A 17,916-nucleotide genomic window follows, 5' to 3' on the forward strand; every position below is an offset into this window, starting at 1 on the left:
TTATTTTCCATAATAACCTTTGTGGCTGCTTGCCAAATGTCTTCTGGAAATCCAAGTATGATACGTTTTATCCGCAGCATAATTAATTAGAAAAAAACTCCATTAAATTGATCAGATATGCTCTTCCTATCACAAAACTCAATTGACCTTGCAAGTTTGCCTTGTAGTTAAGTAGCCTACTATTCAGTCATCGCTTCTAACATTTTTCCCGTGATGAATATTAAACAATTCTGATGTATAGCTTTCTACTCTCTGCTTCTCATCTTTGAACATTTTTCTATCTCCTAATTACCAACAACTAGTGCAAAATGATCAATGTCCTCTATGCCAAGGAGGCATAAAAAGTGCAGGCAGTGGTTTCCAATGTATTGGTCTTGTGCAGACTGTCACTGGTATTCAAAGCTCGGTTTTTACCAATGTATGACCTTGGAGGCAGTGCATTATAATTCAGCAATTCAATACCACACTTTTTATAGGTTAAATTGCAAGGATAACCTCAAACATGACCTGCAGAATTGATTAAAGATAGTTTGATAAGTAAAACATTTTTATTTAAAAACAATCAAGGCATTGACTGGAGTTATAAAGAGTCAATTTCTTTGGGTAAGGAGATCTTTAATTCTGATACTGCTTCTTGCATCTTCAGATACAGAAAGAATGTTTTTGCTTGCTGTGAAGAAAATAGCGTCAGACTATAAATATTAGATACCTGCAAATGATGTAGGTAATTCAGAAGAAAGCTCTTTACCCAAAGAGTGGTGAGAGCAAGGAAATCATTGCCATGCAGTGTGGTTGAAGCAGATAGTACTGCATTTAAAGGGAGGCCAGACAAGCATCTGAAAAAGAGGAAACGGAGGACAATGTTGAGAGTTGAAGGAAGTTCAAGCAACGCATCGGCATATGGTGCATATCTTGTGTGAAGATAACTAACTAATCTGTTTTAATTGTCGAGGGATACATTTTAACTGGATTCTGGTAGAATGTCTTGGGCTGTCTTCCAGCATTCCAATACCCCCTCAGTATAGGTGGGCATAGTTTAATGATCTGAACACCAAGCTAATCTTGAATCTTTTCTCCAAAATAAAGGTTGGAGTATACACAGAACACACAATTACTTAATTCTGGAAATTGTGTTGGTGAACCATTGCCTCCCAAAGTGATTTATTATTTTCATATTTCATGTCCATTTATTTTTCCATATAAGAATAGATATATGGAAAAATTGGTACAGAGGTTATTTGGCCAATCGAGGCTGTTCTGCCATGCATTGTGATCGTGGTTGATTGTTCCAGCTTTCTCCCAATATCCCTTGATACTTAATGTTTAGAGAAACATTCAATTCCTTATACACATTTAATGATTTGTCCTCTGCTGTTTTATGTGGCAGAGAATTCCACATAGTCATTTTCTGAGAGATGTTTCTCTTCATCGCGGTCTTAAAACGTCTACTCTGTATCATTTGACCCCTGATCCTGGACTCCCAAAGCATTGGAAACCTGTTTCCTGCATCTAAATGTGTAGGAAGGAACAGGTGTAGGAAGGCAGATACTGCTTTGCACCAAAGATAGATACAAAATCCTGGAGTAACTCAGCAGGTCAGGCAGCATCTATGGAGAAAAAGAATAGGTGATGTTTCGGGTCAAGACTCTTTCGACCTGAAACGGCATCTATTCCTTTTCTCCAGAGATGCTGCCTGACCCGCAGAGTTACTCTAGCGTTTTATGTCTATCTTCCTGCATCTAGTCTGTCCAATTCCAATATCATTTTATAGGCTTCTGTGAGATTCCGTCTCTATCTTCTGGACTCTCATGAATGTTAGTCTAATTAATCCAATCTCTCCACAAAAACTTATTCATTGCACAATAAAAACTGCAGCTTGTCATTGTGTATGAGTCACTTTAAATAAAAATGAAGAAATAGTCCAAATTGACATGACATTTTCAATGACTTTTGAGGAGCTGGCAAACCTGTTGCCCAAATATACATTTTTACACATTTCATGATATCCACAAGCAAAACTGCTGAATTATAAGCCAAAGCTGGATACTCATGGAGAAGTCTTGGCAGAATATATAGTGCATGTTACACAAACTTGCTGTGGATTGTTGTTCTTCATTGTGTGTGCAATGTAACTGATAATTTGCTACATTTAGGACTTTGGTTGTGCTGGTTAGTCAATTTTCTGGACTAATGATTGCAAGTCATATTTATACACAAGCAGACTTTTATTTCATTTATTCTTGCATATTGCACAGCAGTATAATTTTCCAGTGAGCTCGGTGAGTTTTAGGAAGTGAATAAACGAGTACAGTGAATTTCTGTTTGGTACACCTAGTCCATAGTCGAGACCAACTCCAGTCTGCTTTGGGCTGCATATCCCGCTTGAACTCCAGACTAATAAACTGCCAAACTATTGGTATATTTTAACAATTGGATACCCAATTAGTGGATTTTACTTTGTTTCCATATTAAAATACCTTAATCATCCAGGTGCCAGTGCAGCTGTATAGTTTCTGAAGTTTGATTGAGTACACGGTCTCTGTGCCATTGCTCCAAACATGCCACTGTGAGAGGGTTTGTCGTCTGTTCAAACTTATTGGCAAACATGGCTGGTTGTCGAATGATCCACTTTAGATCTCTTAGGCCATATATACAAATATTATTTCTGTAATATCCTGAAAAATAAAGACTCACTTTTTTACAGTGCAGATGCTGAGCTAGTTAAAATAAAACTGATAGTCTCTTTAGTTAAGGGGGCAGACATGAGATTCTGTGGCAGCAGTTGAGACTCCAGGGTGGTGTGTTGTCTCCCAGGTGCCAGGGTGCTGCATGTCTCGGAGTGGCTGCTTGACATTGTTAACTTCTCTACATCGGCGAGACCAAACACAGGCTCAGCGATTGTTTCGCCCAACACCTTCGCTCAGTCCGCCTTAACCAACCTGATCACCCGGCTGCTGAGCACTTCAACTCCCCCTCCCACTCCCAGTCTGACCTTTCTGTCATGGGCCTCCTCCAGTGTCATAGTGAGGCCCACTGGAAATTGGAGGAACTGCACCTCATATTTCGCTTGGGCAGCTTACAGCCCAGCGGTATGAACAATGACTTCTCTAACTTTAGATAGTCTCCACCTATATCCTTTCTTAGTCCCCCCCCCCCCCCCCTCGACATCAGTCTGAGGAAGGGTCTCGACCCAAAAGCGTCACCCATTCCTTCTCTCCAAGATGCTGCCTGACCTGCTGAGTTACTCCAGCATTTTATGATACCTTCTCAAGGAGGGGAGTGAGCAGCCAGTAGTCATTGTGCATGTGGTACAAATGACATGGGTAGGAAAAGGAATGAGGTACTGCAATACGAGTATGGAGATTTGGGTGAAAGGATAAAAAGCAAATCTCCAGGGTAATGTTTTCTGGATTGCTTCCAGTGCCATGTGGTAGTGAAGGTAGGAACAGGAAGATAAGGGAGATATCCTGGCAGGCAGGTTTGCTAGTGCTACACGGGTTGGTTTAAATAAGATGATGGGGGCGGGGGGGGGGGGGGGGGGGGGGGAGAGGGTGGAATCCTAAGCAGGACATGAGCAGACGAGAGGCTGGAAGACGGTACATAAGGTGATAAAAAGCCTCTGGATAGAATAGGCAGGAAAAAGATGGGGAACAAGGAAGGACCATTGGGTTGAATTGCACATTTAAAGCATGATTTAATCTTTGACGGGTAAGGCAGATGAACTCTGGGTGCAGATAGCTACGTGTGACTGGGATGCTGTAGCCATTGCAGAAACCTGGTTAATGGGTACGGAACTGGAAGGTTAATGGTTCAGAGAACAGATGTTTCAGGAGATATAATTAGGTTGATGGGGGTAAAAGAGGAGGGAGTTGTTGCTTTATTGATTAAGGATGATGTCACGGCAGTGATAGAAACAAAATGCTGGTGTAACTCAGCGAGACAGGCAGCATATCTGGAGAGAAGGAATGGGTGATGTTTCGGGTCGAGACCCTTCAGACTGATGTGAGCGGGACAGAGATAGAATGTAGTCGGAGACAGTGAGACTGGTGGGAGAACTGGGAAGGGGGAGGGGATGGAGAGAGAGGGAAAGCAAGGGCTAGTTGGAGAAGTCAATGTTCATACTGCTGGGGTGTAAGCTACCCAAGCAAAATATGAGGTGCTGTTCCTCCAATTTGTGCTGGGCCTCACTTTCATAACCCATTTCTTTCTGAAGTGGACATTATTCAAAAGAAAAAGTTCAATGGTCTTGACCCAAAGCGTCACCCATTCCTTGCCTGTCTCGCTGAGTTACTTCAGCATTTTGTGTCTCTATCTTTGGTAGGCTATGTACCTTCCAATTTGAGAGTACAGTGAGTGATTACAGAAATGAACCTTAGAATAGCCAAAAGGCAAAAAAAAAGTAAGCAGAGTGCAAAGAACTGTTGACTCTATCTCATTTTCTATGGTGATTAGTAGTTTGCTCTCCAATCAGATTGCGAATCTTATTCAAAGTTGGGTTTTTTTTGCAGTAGGAAGGATGTGGATATATTTTGTCGTATCCAAATTAGTAATTGTCAAAATGGAGAATGCTGGAGTAATTCAGAGGATCAGGCAGCGTCTCTGGAGAAAAGGAATTGTTGATGTTTTGGGTTGGCGACTCTGCTTATCATTGGTTTTATATACATCTCTTTGTCCCTGCAGTTCCTAGTTGCACAAGAAAGATGTGTATGCCATACACACACTTTTAATGGGTTCTAAGAAACAACAGTTGCATACATTATCTTGTGCTTACCTTTACAGCCATCAGATGTTGGTCCTGCATAGGGTGCCCACACAACTGCACGAACATCACCATCCCATGAACCATTTGGGGTTGAATTGGGTGCATCTTTGAAAAATAAATCATATTGCAGTTTTAGTTACATAGCAAGTACTCTCAAAATATCCAGATAAAAATTACAGTGTAAAAGGAAGACCTATTCCGTTGATGACAAAAGCAAATATTGTGGCTGAGGAATTCATAGGTACCACAGAAGTGTGTCTTTTAATTGGGTGCTATTAAATTGGCACCTCAACTTTTTGTTCTTTTGCTATACCATTGTGGAACATGCAAAGTTTGGGATCAGTGATGTTGGGGAAGAAGGGCTGTGTAGGGTCTTGTGGTGGGGGGGGGGGGGGGGGGTGAGATTTCTGGACAAGTTTGAGGTTAGCACCCTAGAAGTGTTTGAGGAACTTGAACATAGACATGCATCATGGAGGCAGGCTTTTTGGCTAACGGGCAATTGGCAGACACCATCTACACTGATTGGATTGGTTGGATGTTCCCATCAATGTGGGAGAACAGATTTGTTGAACAGTGGAGAGACAGACACATTTTAGTAGATTTGGATTGACATTTAGTCTGGCTGAATAGGGGTGGCAGGCTTTTTCCCTTATGATTAAGAAGGGTCTTCATGACGGTTGATCCTTTTTTGGTCACCTTTACTAATACCAGCTTTATTGCATTTAATGAAATGAAATTTGTATTTATTTAAATTTGTATTGAAACTCCATAGTTGTAGAGTTTAATCTTATTTCTCCAGATTAAGATAGAAACATAGAAAATAGGTGCAGGAGGAGGCCATTTTGTCCTTGAGCCAGCACCACCATTCATTGTGATCATGACTGATCATCCACAATCAGTAACCTGTGCCTGCCTTCTCCCCATGTCCCTTGATTCCGTTAGCCACCAGAGCTCTATCTAACTCTCTTTTAAATTCATCCAGTGAATTGGCCTCTTCTGGCCAACTAGTAGCCCATTGGCTGCTCATTTTTCAATTGTGTGACTCCATGGAATTAAAATAGATAACATTAAGTAAACAAGTTGGGAGACTGCAAAGGTACAAAAAATGTTGAATATTGAAATAATGTTAAGAATAAAAGCTTCCCTGAGGCCTAAATCTGTAGCATCATTGTAATGGTGAATTAAACAGAATTCTAAACCATAACTAAAGTCCCATGAAATAGTTTGTAACACTAATCTTCTGGCAATAGGGTAATTTACTAGATATCGGTATCATTCTGACAAAACCAACAGGAAAGGCTGCATTGCAAGTTCTACCCCTCCTACAAAACTATCTTTTAAAAAAAAAAGCAGAGGAAACCATTGTGGTAAACTTGTTTTTACTGTCGCTGGTGGAAACATTTCATCAGCCAAGACATTAGTTGGAATTAATGAGTCAGTTCACCTTGTAAGGTAGGGAAGTGGTTTAAATTAGGTCATTGTGCTTCTGGTGGGCCCCTAGCGATAGTGCTGTTTGCTTGTGGCAATATTTGTGCATAAATATCTTCTAAAAATACGTGAGTTATGCACTGTCCCGAAACTTTGAAAAAAATAGACTAATGCTGTAATAGCAGTCATTTTAAGTACGAGTGACCTCCATGTTACTGGAATGAGGAGGAGTGGGGAGGTTGCATTCAGGCGTAACCTGAAACTGTGCCATATGCACATGTCAGGAAATGAGAGTTGAAACAAAATAAATGTGTTGATTTTATTTACTTGTTTTCACACATTTTGGGGGATTTGTGATCTTTACATGAATCTAAATGGCTGTCGTGGGAACCACTTGTATTGAGCTTGTGATAGATTTGTCATAAGATATGTCGAACTGAAGAAGAAAGTCGAGAGAAATTATAATTGCGTCTGCAGTTTTGCTATGATCTTTGGGGATTTATAAACATAACACGAAGGGATACTGCAGTGCAATATATATATAAGACAATTTGGAAGATATTAGATTTATGACCTTCTCCCCTCCCCCGTTACCCTTGAGGAGCAGTTGCACTGAATTATTGAAATGGGCCTGATGATCTGTGTTTGCATGCAATCATTCAGAACTTTTAAAAATCTTGGATTGCCAATATTATTGCTGAGACAGGTGGCAATGAATATTTTTGGGAGAGTGTGGTAAATCTGGTGTTTGGATTGGCACTGATAAGCAAGGAAGAATTGTGGCAATCATCACTAATACACAGCAGTAGAGTCCAGAAAGAATTATTGCAGCCTCTGTTCTACGCTGGCAAAGAGGGCCACAAGCAAATTGAATGTCAATACAAGGAACTACAGTTGCTGGAATCTTGGCAAAAAAAACAAAGTGCTGGAGGAACTCAGCAGGTCAGACAGCATCTCTGGAGGACATGAATAGGTGACATTTCTGAAGAAGGGTCCTGACCCAAAATGTCACCTACCCATGTCCTTCAGAGATACTGCCTGTCCTGCTGAGTTCCTCCAGCTCTTTGCAATTCAATTCAAAAGGCACAATGTAGTTGTTAATAGTGCACAATTCTTTTAGAAGGGAACCACAGTTGGAAGTGAAAATGTTTCTCTTCGTGTACAGCTGAACATTACTCTGGATAGAACATGCTTGCTCACTTTGATCATTTGTGGAGTATCAGTTTCATTAGTTGTATTTCAGATTAAGCAACATTAGGCAACAGTACTTCTCTAGTCCAAATTTGAAAGCAGCCTCCATCTAAGTTTCCTTTGTTTAAAATATTTCTGAATATGCTAACTTTGTGTTAATTTCTATTGAAAACAAATGTCCTAGAAGAGATCAAAGTATAGAATAGATTTTGATATCAAGATCAGGAATTTTGCCTTGGTAATTATACACCTGCTGAGCACCGGTTAAAGTAATTTATTTCCATGGTCTTTCCTTTCATCATTTCTCAAACGATTGGAAAACTATTACCTCAACAAGATCTTAAACTTATTTTCAAATTAAATTGATCGAATTAAAATTTGAGTTTGTGCTGCTGAGGTTTGCCACCTAAAGGTTCATACATTAACCATTTTGGTGCAGTTTTAGAATGCTTAAGATTGCAGCTTAATGTTTTTGACCATAACTTTCTATGTATCAAATAAATATTTACTTTCAAATGGAAGAGAAACAGGAGTAGTAATGATGGTGATTTTTCTTTAAAGAAACTGGACTTGCTTTCCACTTGGATCATGGAGTATTTGTTTCTGAAATTCACCTTCAAACGTGGGGGTTGTGAGATACCCGTAGTAGCTTGTAAACAGTCAAATTACTTATCTTTACGGAGCTTACCTTTTAAGCGATTCAGTGTCACCCAGTAATGTTCATCAGGGCTGTATGTATCACGAGACCACTCGAGAAGAGCAATTGCACGTGCATCTTCCAGAACAAATTGCACGAATTGTCTTGTAAGTACATAGTATGCAGTTCCAAAATAAATAATGAGCTCCAATGGTGGAGCAGTTTTTCTATGATTAAGTCGAGAAATTTGGGCTTTACCATTTTTAATCTCTTCCTTGTAACTGTACTCTGTCCTATATTTCATATGCAGTGGTTGTTGTGTTCCTGGTGTGATGTTCCTACCTCCCCATTTGTTCCTTATGTACCAGATAATTTCCCTATTAGTTTTTATTGGAAAGTCTTGTCCGCAGAGATTGATAACTTCCTTCCACGCAACTGTTGAGTTTACAAGATCTTTCATGCAGTTTATATCTGCCTGTAGGCGTGAGAATCCACCATAAACAACATGTTCCATTTTTGAAGCCAGAAAGATGTTATGAAAGCAATCGGCCAAACTCTTCACCTTTCTTTGGTAATCTTCTGATGACTTTTTATCAACATGGATGCAGTACAAATTCTGTGGTCTATAAATTGCTCGCAATAGTTTAACAAACATTTCAAATTCTTTGTGGATAGTGATAATGTATGCAAGAGGATAGCTAGCTTCTTCTTGTGACATCGAACTTGTTATGAAGTGATGGTCTTGTTTGATTCTGGTACAATCAATGGGATTTGGAATATGAATGTGGAATATTTTTGTCTTCTGCTTTTCACAACGTTCTCCAAGCTGAAGTGCTACCGCTTCGCCATTTAAAATGGCAGAACAATATCTGCTGCAATTATTCTGTTCATATTGTGGAAAAGGGCGCTCAAGGCAAGAAATTATGACGAAATACGCAAGAATGGAAATAAATATAAAAACTAGAAATGTAGTAAAAAAATAGTTCCATTTAATTTTGGTCATGTTAGAATTTTAGCCAGGCAATGCTTGAATTTCTAGCTTTCCTTTCCATTTACCTGCAACAAATAAAAGCTAGGTTAAAAAAAAAATCTGATTTTTTAACTTAAAACCAGAATAAATAGAACTCTTATTTGCAACAATTTGCTTAAATATCACCAGATATTACCCCAAAACAAAATGCTATAGATACTAAAATAGAAGCTAAAATGAAACAATTATTCACTGTTTCTTATTGCGTCCACTCCCAAACAGATAATTTATCGAATTACCGATTTTTATTTATATATTTTTTAAATCTATTTTTTTCTTTAGGAAACTAATTATGCATAGGTCGCTTTTCAGGTGTGAGAATTGGCTATTTATGCTTAAAATACTTACCTATTAAATACAGGTAAATGCTGCTTCACCATTTAAAATTGCAGGGTGGCACGGTGGAGCAGCTAGCAGAGCTGCCCCTGGTGTCTAGAGAGTGAATGTGAAAGTAAGATGACAGAACTAATGTGAGCAAGTGACTTGGTGGGCTGAAGGGCCTATTTCCATGCTGTCTCTCTAAACTGAACTAAATTATAATCATCTTGAATAAGAAATTATTTCAATAGTTTTAGAATTAGCTTCATGGAAGGAAGCTGAGGGTGATGGTAGAAGTTGTTTCCAAGTTGCTTCTTGGACCAGAGGCCTGTGAATAATGGTATGCATCAGGGTTCGATACTGGTCCCATTACTATTTGTCATCTATATCAATAATTTGGATGAGAACATACATGGCAAGATTAGCAAGTTTGCAGATGATACAACAGTGGGTAGTATTTTAGATAGTGAAGATGGTTGTCAAAAATTGTCACACAATAATTGTCGCAATAAAGGAATGGTTGATGGAATTTAATTCAGAGAAATGTAAGGTGTTGCATTTTGGAAAGTCTAACATGGGAAAGGTCTACACAGTGAATGGTAATGCTCTGGGGAGTGTTGTAGAGCCAAGAGATCTCGGAGTGCAGGTACATAGTTCATTGAAGATGGCGTCACAGATAGATGGGGTGGTCAAAAAGGCTTTTGGCACATTGGCCTTCATCAGTCAGAGTATTGAGTATAGAGGTTGCAAGGTCATATTGCAGTTATATAAGAAACTAGACCAAGTGGACCCATTGGGCCCATTCCTCGTAGAGGGGGAACAGGGAAGGGGAGAGGGTGTCATCACTGAGTGAGCCCTGGACTCAAAGCCTCTCCTGTATTGGTGTAGCACCCTCAACCCCCCCACTCAATCCCCCTTATCTCCCCTCCCCTCCCCCTCTCCTGACCCCCACCTCCCTCCCCTCCCCCACCCCACTCTCCCTTCCCCCACTGCCCCCCCCCTCCTCCCCCCCCCCCCCAGTCTCCCCACCTCCACTCTCCCCGACCCCCCCCCCCCCCACTCTCCCCCATCTCCCCCCTCAGATTAAAATCTGAGTAACTTTAAAAATCTGAGCATCCTTAAATCTCAGTGAATGCTGATTGGAAATCCCATTGATTAGTTAAGGAATCTTAACTTCAAATGGCTGCCTTTATGTGGAAGATAAAGATCAGAAAGGGTTAAAAGATAACTTAACACAGTGAGGTCAAGTGCAGTTGAAGGAGATTCCATTGTTGCATAAACACCAATTCTGCTAGGCAGTTTGGTTCAATGCTGTAAATTTTATATAATTCTGTCAAACTTTTCTAACACTTTACCAGTGTTGTCAAGGTGGAATGATTTGCAAAATGCATAATTTAGAGTCCTCAACTTTGTTCTTTTGCACAGCTAAATGGTAGAAAGATCCTGACAATTATTGACAAACGTATTGCAGCAGGTTTAATGTTTAAACACCCTGGTAAAGTATGCCATTTTGAATGTAAAATAAACCGAATGAAGAACAGAACAGGAGAGCAGAGCTTCGGTCACCTGAAGGAACCATTCAAATTCAGATATCAAATAGGATTGGTTGTTAGTTGCAAATGATCTTTGCATTGAAGGTCAGCATTTTGTGCATGTTCTGGTAAACGTAATTCGATGGAAAGAGACTCTGTATAGGTGGATGAATTTGGTAGAAAACAGATCATTTGCAAAGGCAGCTTTGACAAAAGTTCATAAAATTTAATTGGAACAGCGGAACCTGTTAACAGTATCAATTTGGCATTTATAGACCAAGTTTAACAAGTTGAAGCCTCAAGATATGAGAGATGATGAGTAATGTACCAAGGTGTTTGAGAGGAGAGTTCCAGGGGTGCAGGTCATTAGTGGAAATCCCATGCAAAAATATCTTGGGATTGTGGCAGAATTATAAAGATTATCGGTAATTTAGTTGGGTACACAAATTATCGTTTACAGCTTTGAGGACACGAGGTCAAAGTTTAAATAGTCAATGATTGAATGGCACAATGATGCAACTAAAAGAGCTGCAATTTCACAGCTGCAATGACCCAGACTCAATCCTGACCTCTCTGTCAGTGTGGAGTTTGCATGTCCTCCCTGTGACTGCATGGGTTTCCCCTGGTGCTCATACTTCCTCCTAAATTTTAAAGACTTGCATGTTGATAAGTTAATTGGTTGCAGTAAAAAATTGCCTCTAGTTTGTAGGTGAGTGGGAGAATATGAGGGGAATTGATAGGACTGAGAGAATAATGTGGTATTAGTATAAATGGGTGCTTTATGGTTGGAACAAACTCGATGGGCTGAGGGCTGTTTCTGTTCTGTGTGATTCTTAGAATTCAGTGAATATATCCATGTGTCCATAAAACTGTTTTCTGGGTGGAGTAGAAATAAACGAGAATAACGTACAGGTACAATCTTGGGATTGTGAATATTCTACTTGGGCAATGGATCATATTGGGTCAAACGAGCCGAAGATCTTGAGGAAATGAAAACCAAAGTGCTGTAATCTGACTTAGGAAAAATTGAACAATTATATTTTGAGTTGCGAGGAATAGGATAAGGGAAAAATCTCCAATGGGGTGAGGTTTAGTCGGGTAACTTGAGAGAAAGCTCTTGATGAAGCCAACTGCTTGATAGGTTAAAGAGGGAATTTGAAGAAGAAACTAAGGAACATAACTTTGAAATTTAGAACAGTAAGGAACACCCAGTAAATTATTGTTGGTTGAAAGTGCAATTGGTGAGTTAGCATTACAGATGGATGACCTGCAGGTGAACTTGACAGTTTTGATATAAATAGAAACCATGGGTTGGTGAACTGTTAAATTTTATGTTGAGTCCAAAGTTAAAGTCAGAAACGTTTGCTGAGAAGGGAGCAGTGCTTTTGGCCACCGCCTTTATCGAGAGAAATGGAAAACAAACAACTGGGGTGAAAAGGGTTATTGGGCAGAAATATCTTTAAATCCAAGAAACATGATCAAACTGGGCATTTCTCTGAGAAAAAGAAATAATCTTATGACCTACAGACTATGACCTAGAGATTTGCAGGCTTTGAAGCTTTTTTGAAATGTGGTTGCCAGTATAAAACAAAGTACAGGGCCAGGTTTTGCACAGCAGGATCCCACAAACATCGATGTGATGTTTTCAATGATCGGACTTTACTGCCACCATGCACAAAATACCATCTTTCTTAAAATGTAATTTGGGTTTTATCTGGCAATACCCTGAATCTTGTATTTGTTTTACAAAGTGAAAACCATAAAACCTACAGCATTGATATGATTTTGTTTTTTCCTAAAAGTATTTGGAATTTGCTGTAAAAGTCAGCAACATAGAAAATATGTGCAGGAGTAGGCCATTCGGCCCCTCAAGCCAACACCGCCATTCAATATGATCATGGCTGATCATTCAAAATCAGTACCTCTACTATTTCTGTATCTCTTGGTTCCTTTAGAATATCCTGTTCCTGTCTTATCTTCATAGGTTTTTACAATTGTAGGCTGAGAAAATATTGACTCAGACCCCAGAAAGAGGCTTGCACTTGCCTCCCTGGCACTTATCCTTGAAAACCCTGGGAGTAACAACACTTGTTCTTGCATCTCTCTCACTGCCATCCAGGGATCTAAAAAACCCTCCAGGTGAGGTAAAGATTTATGTGAAACTCCTCAAACCTTGTCTACTGCATTTGGTGCTCCCCATGCGGTTCCTATGTGAAACCACAAACAAGGCGACCAATGTATAGAGCAATTGCATCTTCAATAGCCATCCCACACTCCCAGTTGCATACCATTTCCTCACTGATTTTTTTTTCCCGCACCTCTTGTCTGCCTCCTTCTCCCATCTACGTGTCTCTACCTCCCAGCTGCATCCCTCCCTTACCTGGCTCCAAATACCCCTCGGTCCACCAATCGGCTCGTGCTTCTGTCTCGCCATTTCCGCTATTCACGTTACACTGGCCAACTCCCCCTCCGCTTTCGGTCATGATGTTTTGACATGAGGCATTGACCATTCCTTTCAACACACAGATGCTGCTCGATCTGCTGAGTTTGTCCGGCAAATTGTTTGTTGCTCCAAAGACGTACAGGTATGTAGGTTAATTGGCTGGGTAAATGTAAAAAATTGTCCCTAGTGGGTGTAGGATAGTGTTAATGTACGGGGATCACTGGGCGGCACGGACTTGGTGGGCCGAAAAGGCCTGTTTCCGGCTGTATATATATGATGATGATGATGATGATTGTAGCATCTGCAATCTCTTGTGTGTCATGTGCACCATAGAGGGCAGATGTGGCATTATTTATTATCAGAAATGTATAATCATTTCAAAGATTAGCAAAACTGGAGACATGGAATGAGGGTTGGGGCAGAGCTCTTTTTAGACATAGTGCTGGTAAACACCCTTAATAAACATAGGTGTCACGTGGCTAGGAAAGAAAATAATGAAGTGTAACCTTTTAGAGGTGCTGGTACACCATACCATTACATAGAAACACTGGTAGATTGGTATATCCTTAAGGTTTGGGGACCAAAATTTAGCACGATACCCGAGACCTCACCAAGCAAGTCTGAAAGCATTGTTACTCATGAACTAAAGACTTTCCTAAATCTCTAGCATTAACCTTTAATGATTTGTGCTCAAAGACGTATAGTTTTCTTTGAACATTCAACTTTACATAATCTGCTTTTGATTTGTGTGGATAACCTTTCGTTTTTCTGCAATGCATCAACCATGTTCTTGCTCAGTCACCAAGCTTTATATTCTCTTGAAGCCAATTTGCATCCATTTTTTCCCCTAGTTGTATCAGTGAACTTGGAAAAATGGTTCATCAGCCAACTCATTGATACAGTTGGGAATAGTTAGGTTCCAAGGACTGATCGCTGTGATGTTTTGCTACACAGATCTCTCTTTGCAATTCTCAATTCGTATCAATGTACTACTCAATTCCATATGCTGTAACTTTGTTAATCAGCTTTCTGGAAATTGGATATACCATATTAATTGGTTTTCCCCTTAGCTCTCCGATTACTCTCACTCTTGGAGACCTATTATTTTCATGGTGTTCTGAAATAATATCTTTCCTTGTTGAATCCAGCTCTTCCCCCACTACTGACGTTAGGCTCTTGGGTCAGTAGTTCACTGTTTTTGCCCCCTTCTTTCATAGAGGGTGATATTATATTTGTTACTCTCCAGTCCATTCTACTTCACACATTTGGGAAATAGAGATAAAGCCAGAAGTTGCTCATCATTGAGGGCAGAATTTTATAATCTGCCCAGTACAAAGATATGGTAGTATAAGAAAATAACTGCAGATGCTGGTACAAGTAGTATAAGAAAATAATTGCAAATGCTGGTACAAGTAGTATAAGAAAATAATTGCAGATGCTGGTACAAGTAGTATAAGAAAATAACTGCAGATGCTGGTACAAAGTAGTATAAGAAAATAACTGCAGATGCTGGTACAAAGTAGTATAAGAAAATAACTGCAGATGCTGGTACAAAGTAGTATCTAAAGAACGGTCTCGACCCGAAACGTCACCCATTCCTTCTCTCCCGAGATGCTGCCTGACCTGCTGAGTTACTCCAGCATTTTGTGAACAAAGATATGGTGTTGCTTTCCTGCGTTTTTCTATGATTCCTTGCAGTGCGTTAGGGCAACATAATGGCACAGCTTATAGAAGTGCTGCCTCTGCTACAGACCTGGGTTCAATCCTGAGCTCTGGTGATGCATGCAGAGTTTGTATCTTCTCTCTGTGTCAATGTGGATTTCCTCTGAGTGCTTCTGTTTCCTCCCATGTTAGAAGGACGTGCGGCTTAGTAGATTAGGTAGACAAATTGTGTAGGAAGGAACCACAGATGCTGGTACATATCGAAGATACACACAAAATGCTGGGTCAGGCACCATCTCTGGAGAAAAGGCTTAGACGATGTTTCAGTCAGAACTCTTCAGACTGAAAGATAGGGAAGGCCAGAACAAAACAGGGGCCGGCAACAGATGACCTCAGAAAGGGTGGAGTCCTTAATGTCCCATTGTTGGCTGGGGAAAATGTGCTAATGGCTGGGATCCAAGGATGCGAACAGTAGGATGACTAGGGTGGGGAGGTGGGCACTATAAATTGCCCTGTGCATCTTCAGCGGCCATCCCACACTCCCAGTTGCTTACCATTTCCCCACTGATTCTTCTTTTCCCCTTGTCTGCCTCCATTTCTCATCTACGTGTCTCTACCTCCCAACTCCATCCCTCCCCTAGTGAGGAGCAGAATGTGGGAGTGGCTAATGGGAAGGTGGAGAGAATAAATTGTGGAATTAATGTAGGGTTATTGTAAAAACATCATTGATGGTCGATGTAGATTCGGTGGGCTGAAACATGTTTTTCCATGCGGCATCTCTCTGACTCACACAAGTTTAAGGGTGTAGCAGTGAATTGAACCACAAACTAATTGCATGCTTGACATTTTCAGGCAGAAGTGGTCTGACTAGAACAGAGTCTCATCCCTGATATGAAGGAGTTTGCAACGAATTCAAGGTTAGAGGAAACATATTAGGTTAGAGGAAGAATGTGGGAGTTATCTCTCTAAGAAAAAATATTTAAGACCCTGTGTGGTATGATGTGTGGTAGATGATTCTCATTCACTTACACAGCCAAATGCTAGTGAGGGAAAGCTTCCAAAAACAGTGCAGATGTGAGCAATATGTGATGAATAGATTAGTTCGCTTGCTGTGCCCCGCTTATCTTGGGTTTTATGGCTGTCGGTTGAGGGTGAAGTGTTGACTCACACTCCAGCAAGAGTTCTCCTGCTGTTCTGTGGTACCTAATGTGCAACATAGAGGGAAGATGGGGCATTATTCAACATCAAAGGTGTACATCCTTGTCAGAAATGAATAAAACTACTGGACTTGGATTTAGGGTAAACGATAAGAGATTTAGTAGACATCTGGCAGGCACCTTTTTCCACCCAAAGAGTGTTACTACCCTGTCTGAGAGAGTGGTGGAAGCAGAGTTGCTGACAGCATTTAAGAAATGTCTAGAACTGTATTAGAACAATTTGGGCATAGAAGGCTGAGGGCCAAGTGTTGGAATTTAGGATTAGTGCAGACGGATGCCGACTGAATGACGTGGGTGTGGTGGGCTGAATAGCCTATTTGGCGCGACATGACGGTATCTCTCGTGACTTTGTGAAATCAAGAAAAGGGGAAGTTGGAAATGCATTAACCAAGAAGCTAATGACTCTTAAGTTTCAATTCCCCAGAAAGAGCTGTCTTTTCCATCTGAGCTGACCACTACTGCTTTTAACCTTGGCAAGCATAGTATTGTTTTTCTCAGAGCTGTTGATTTGAACTTTGGCTATTTTCATCAATGCCTGTTTAATGGACTCACAAAGTCTAAAGTTTATCAATATCTCACTTTTATTGATAGTACTGGGGTGGGAGCTGCTTTACTTCCTCGTCATCCACCCTGGGTAGTTCTACAGAACTGGTAAAATTTGCAGCAAAGCATCAACTACGGTACTCTGAAGCACCAATTGCCACTTTTGATTGTTGTAGTTGGCGTACGAAAGAAGAAAGATTGATAGTACTTTGATCTCTCTGACGGATCTGCCTGGTTTTGTGCAGTGGTTTGTCTGGCAAGCCTCAATGAACACACGGTTGTTCATACATTGAATTTGGGTCATCACATTTTTTTAAACTTGTGTGCAACTGCTTAGATAAAATCTATATATGGTGCTGATGTTAAGGCTTTCTCACATACAATTCCATTTTATCAATTCTAGATGAATTCACATTACATTGCATATTGTTTTAGAACAGTCCCACATTTCCAAAGGCAATTGAGATTTAAAATACTGCATTTAAAAGTGTAAATCTTACCTTGCTTTGGAGGATTGTGAAATGACTGCAAGTCTTGTGATTAGTAATTTTGTGCAAAGCCATTTTGACAAAGCAGTTGAGATCACTTTTTATAGGATCCGAATGCTTAGCATTTCAGCTTAGAAAACATGAATTTTTCACGATGGAACAGATGGTCTCTAGCTGATAAGAGCATGTTGACAGTGCTTTTTATGAAGCAGTTGCTTGAATAGCTAGTCTGCTGTGCGTTAGTTCACTTACATTGTGCTGGCTGGTGACGTGCTCTTTTTGTTTCGACTGATTGGTTACAACAATGAACCTATGAGATTCTTTTCACTGAGTTCCATGTATGTGTGTTGAATTTGCAATTTAATTTTGTGAGATAGTTAGAGTATAGAATTCATATCAGTGTTATATATTTTTATAGTGTTTACATTCAAAACCTTAGAGTTTTATGTAGTGTTGAAAAATGGTATAGTTTCATTTGGTGCATTTTGAGTTTTAATAACGTTTTAAATGAGTGCTGGGCCATTTTGCTGCTCTGTGAATCTTGAATAGTATTATGCAGCCTGGGTGAGTTAAGTCTGAATTTAGAAGACAACCTACTTTAGTTAATATTTGAATTGTAAAGGTTAATATACATCCAAACGTGCACTATTGTGCGCTTTTGGAAA

General features: G+C 40.1%; 2 protein-coding genes across 6 annotated transcripts in view; one reads left to right on the forward strand and one right to left on the reverse strand.

Annotated features, from left to right (window-relative positions):
• Positions 1-17,916, forward strand: part of rtf2 (replication termination factor 2) — a 59,006-nt gene that overhangs the window by 18,734 nt on the left and 22,356 nt on the right. The window lies entirely within an intron of this gene.
• On the reverse strand, positions 574-17,487 carry gcnt7 (glucosaminyl (N-acetyl) transferase family member 7). 4 transcript variants are annotated; one of them, XM_078419249.1, is made up of 6 exons: positions 17,264-17,487; positions 16,033-16,206; positions 8,070-9,074; positions 4,772-4,867; positions 2,478-2,675; positions 574-836 (listed from the first exon to the last, which is right to left on the reverse strand). In XM_078419249.1, the coding sequence occupies exons 3-5, from the start codon at positions 9,019-9,021 to the stop codon at positions 2,479-2,481; spliced, it is 1,245 nt and encodes a 414-aa protein (XP_078275375.1). In that variant the 5' UTR covers positions 9,022-9,074; positions 16,033-16,206; positions 17,264-17,487; the 3' UTR covers positions 574-836; position 2,478. The 4 variants fall into 4 exon arrangements, with proteins under 4 accessions (XP_078275375.1, XP_078275374.1, XP_078275377.1 ...); XM_078419248.1 differs by lacking the exon at positions 16,033-16,206; XM_078419251.1 differs by lacking the exons at positions 16,033-16,206; positions 17,264-17,487 and adding an exon at positions 13,279-13,398.

Source organism: Rhinoraja longicauda, chromosome 22, assembly GCF_053455715.1.
Source record: "Rhinoraja longicauda isolate Sanriku21f chromosome 22, sRhiLon1.1, whole genome shotgun sequence".
Lineage (NCBI taxonomy): Eukaryota > Metazoa > Chordata > Chondrichthyes > Rajiformes > Arhynchobatidae > Rhinoraja > Rhinoraja longicauda.

Excerpts from the sequence above, each read along its gene's own strand:
- gcnt7 (XM_078419248.1), bottom strand. The coding sequence starts at position 9,021 with ATGACCAAAATTAAATGGAACTATTTTTTTACTACATTTCTAGTTTTT. Across the intron at positions 4,868-8,069 it reads GACACTGAATCGCTTAAAAG|ATGCACCCAATTCAACCCCA; the intron begins GTAAGCTCCGTA and ends TATTTTTCAAAG. Across the intron at positions 2,676-4,771 it reads AACATCTGATGGCTGTAAAG|GATATTACAGAAATAATATT; the intron begins GTAAGCACAAGA and ends TTTATTTTTCAG.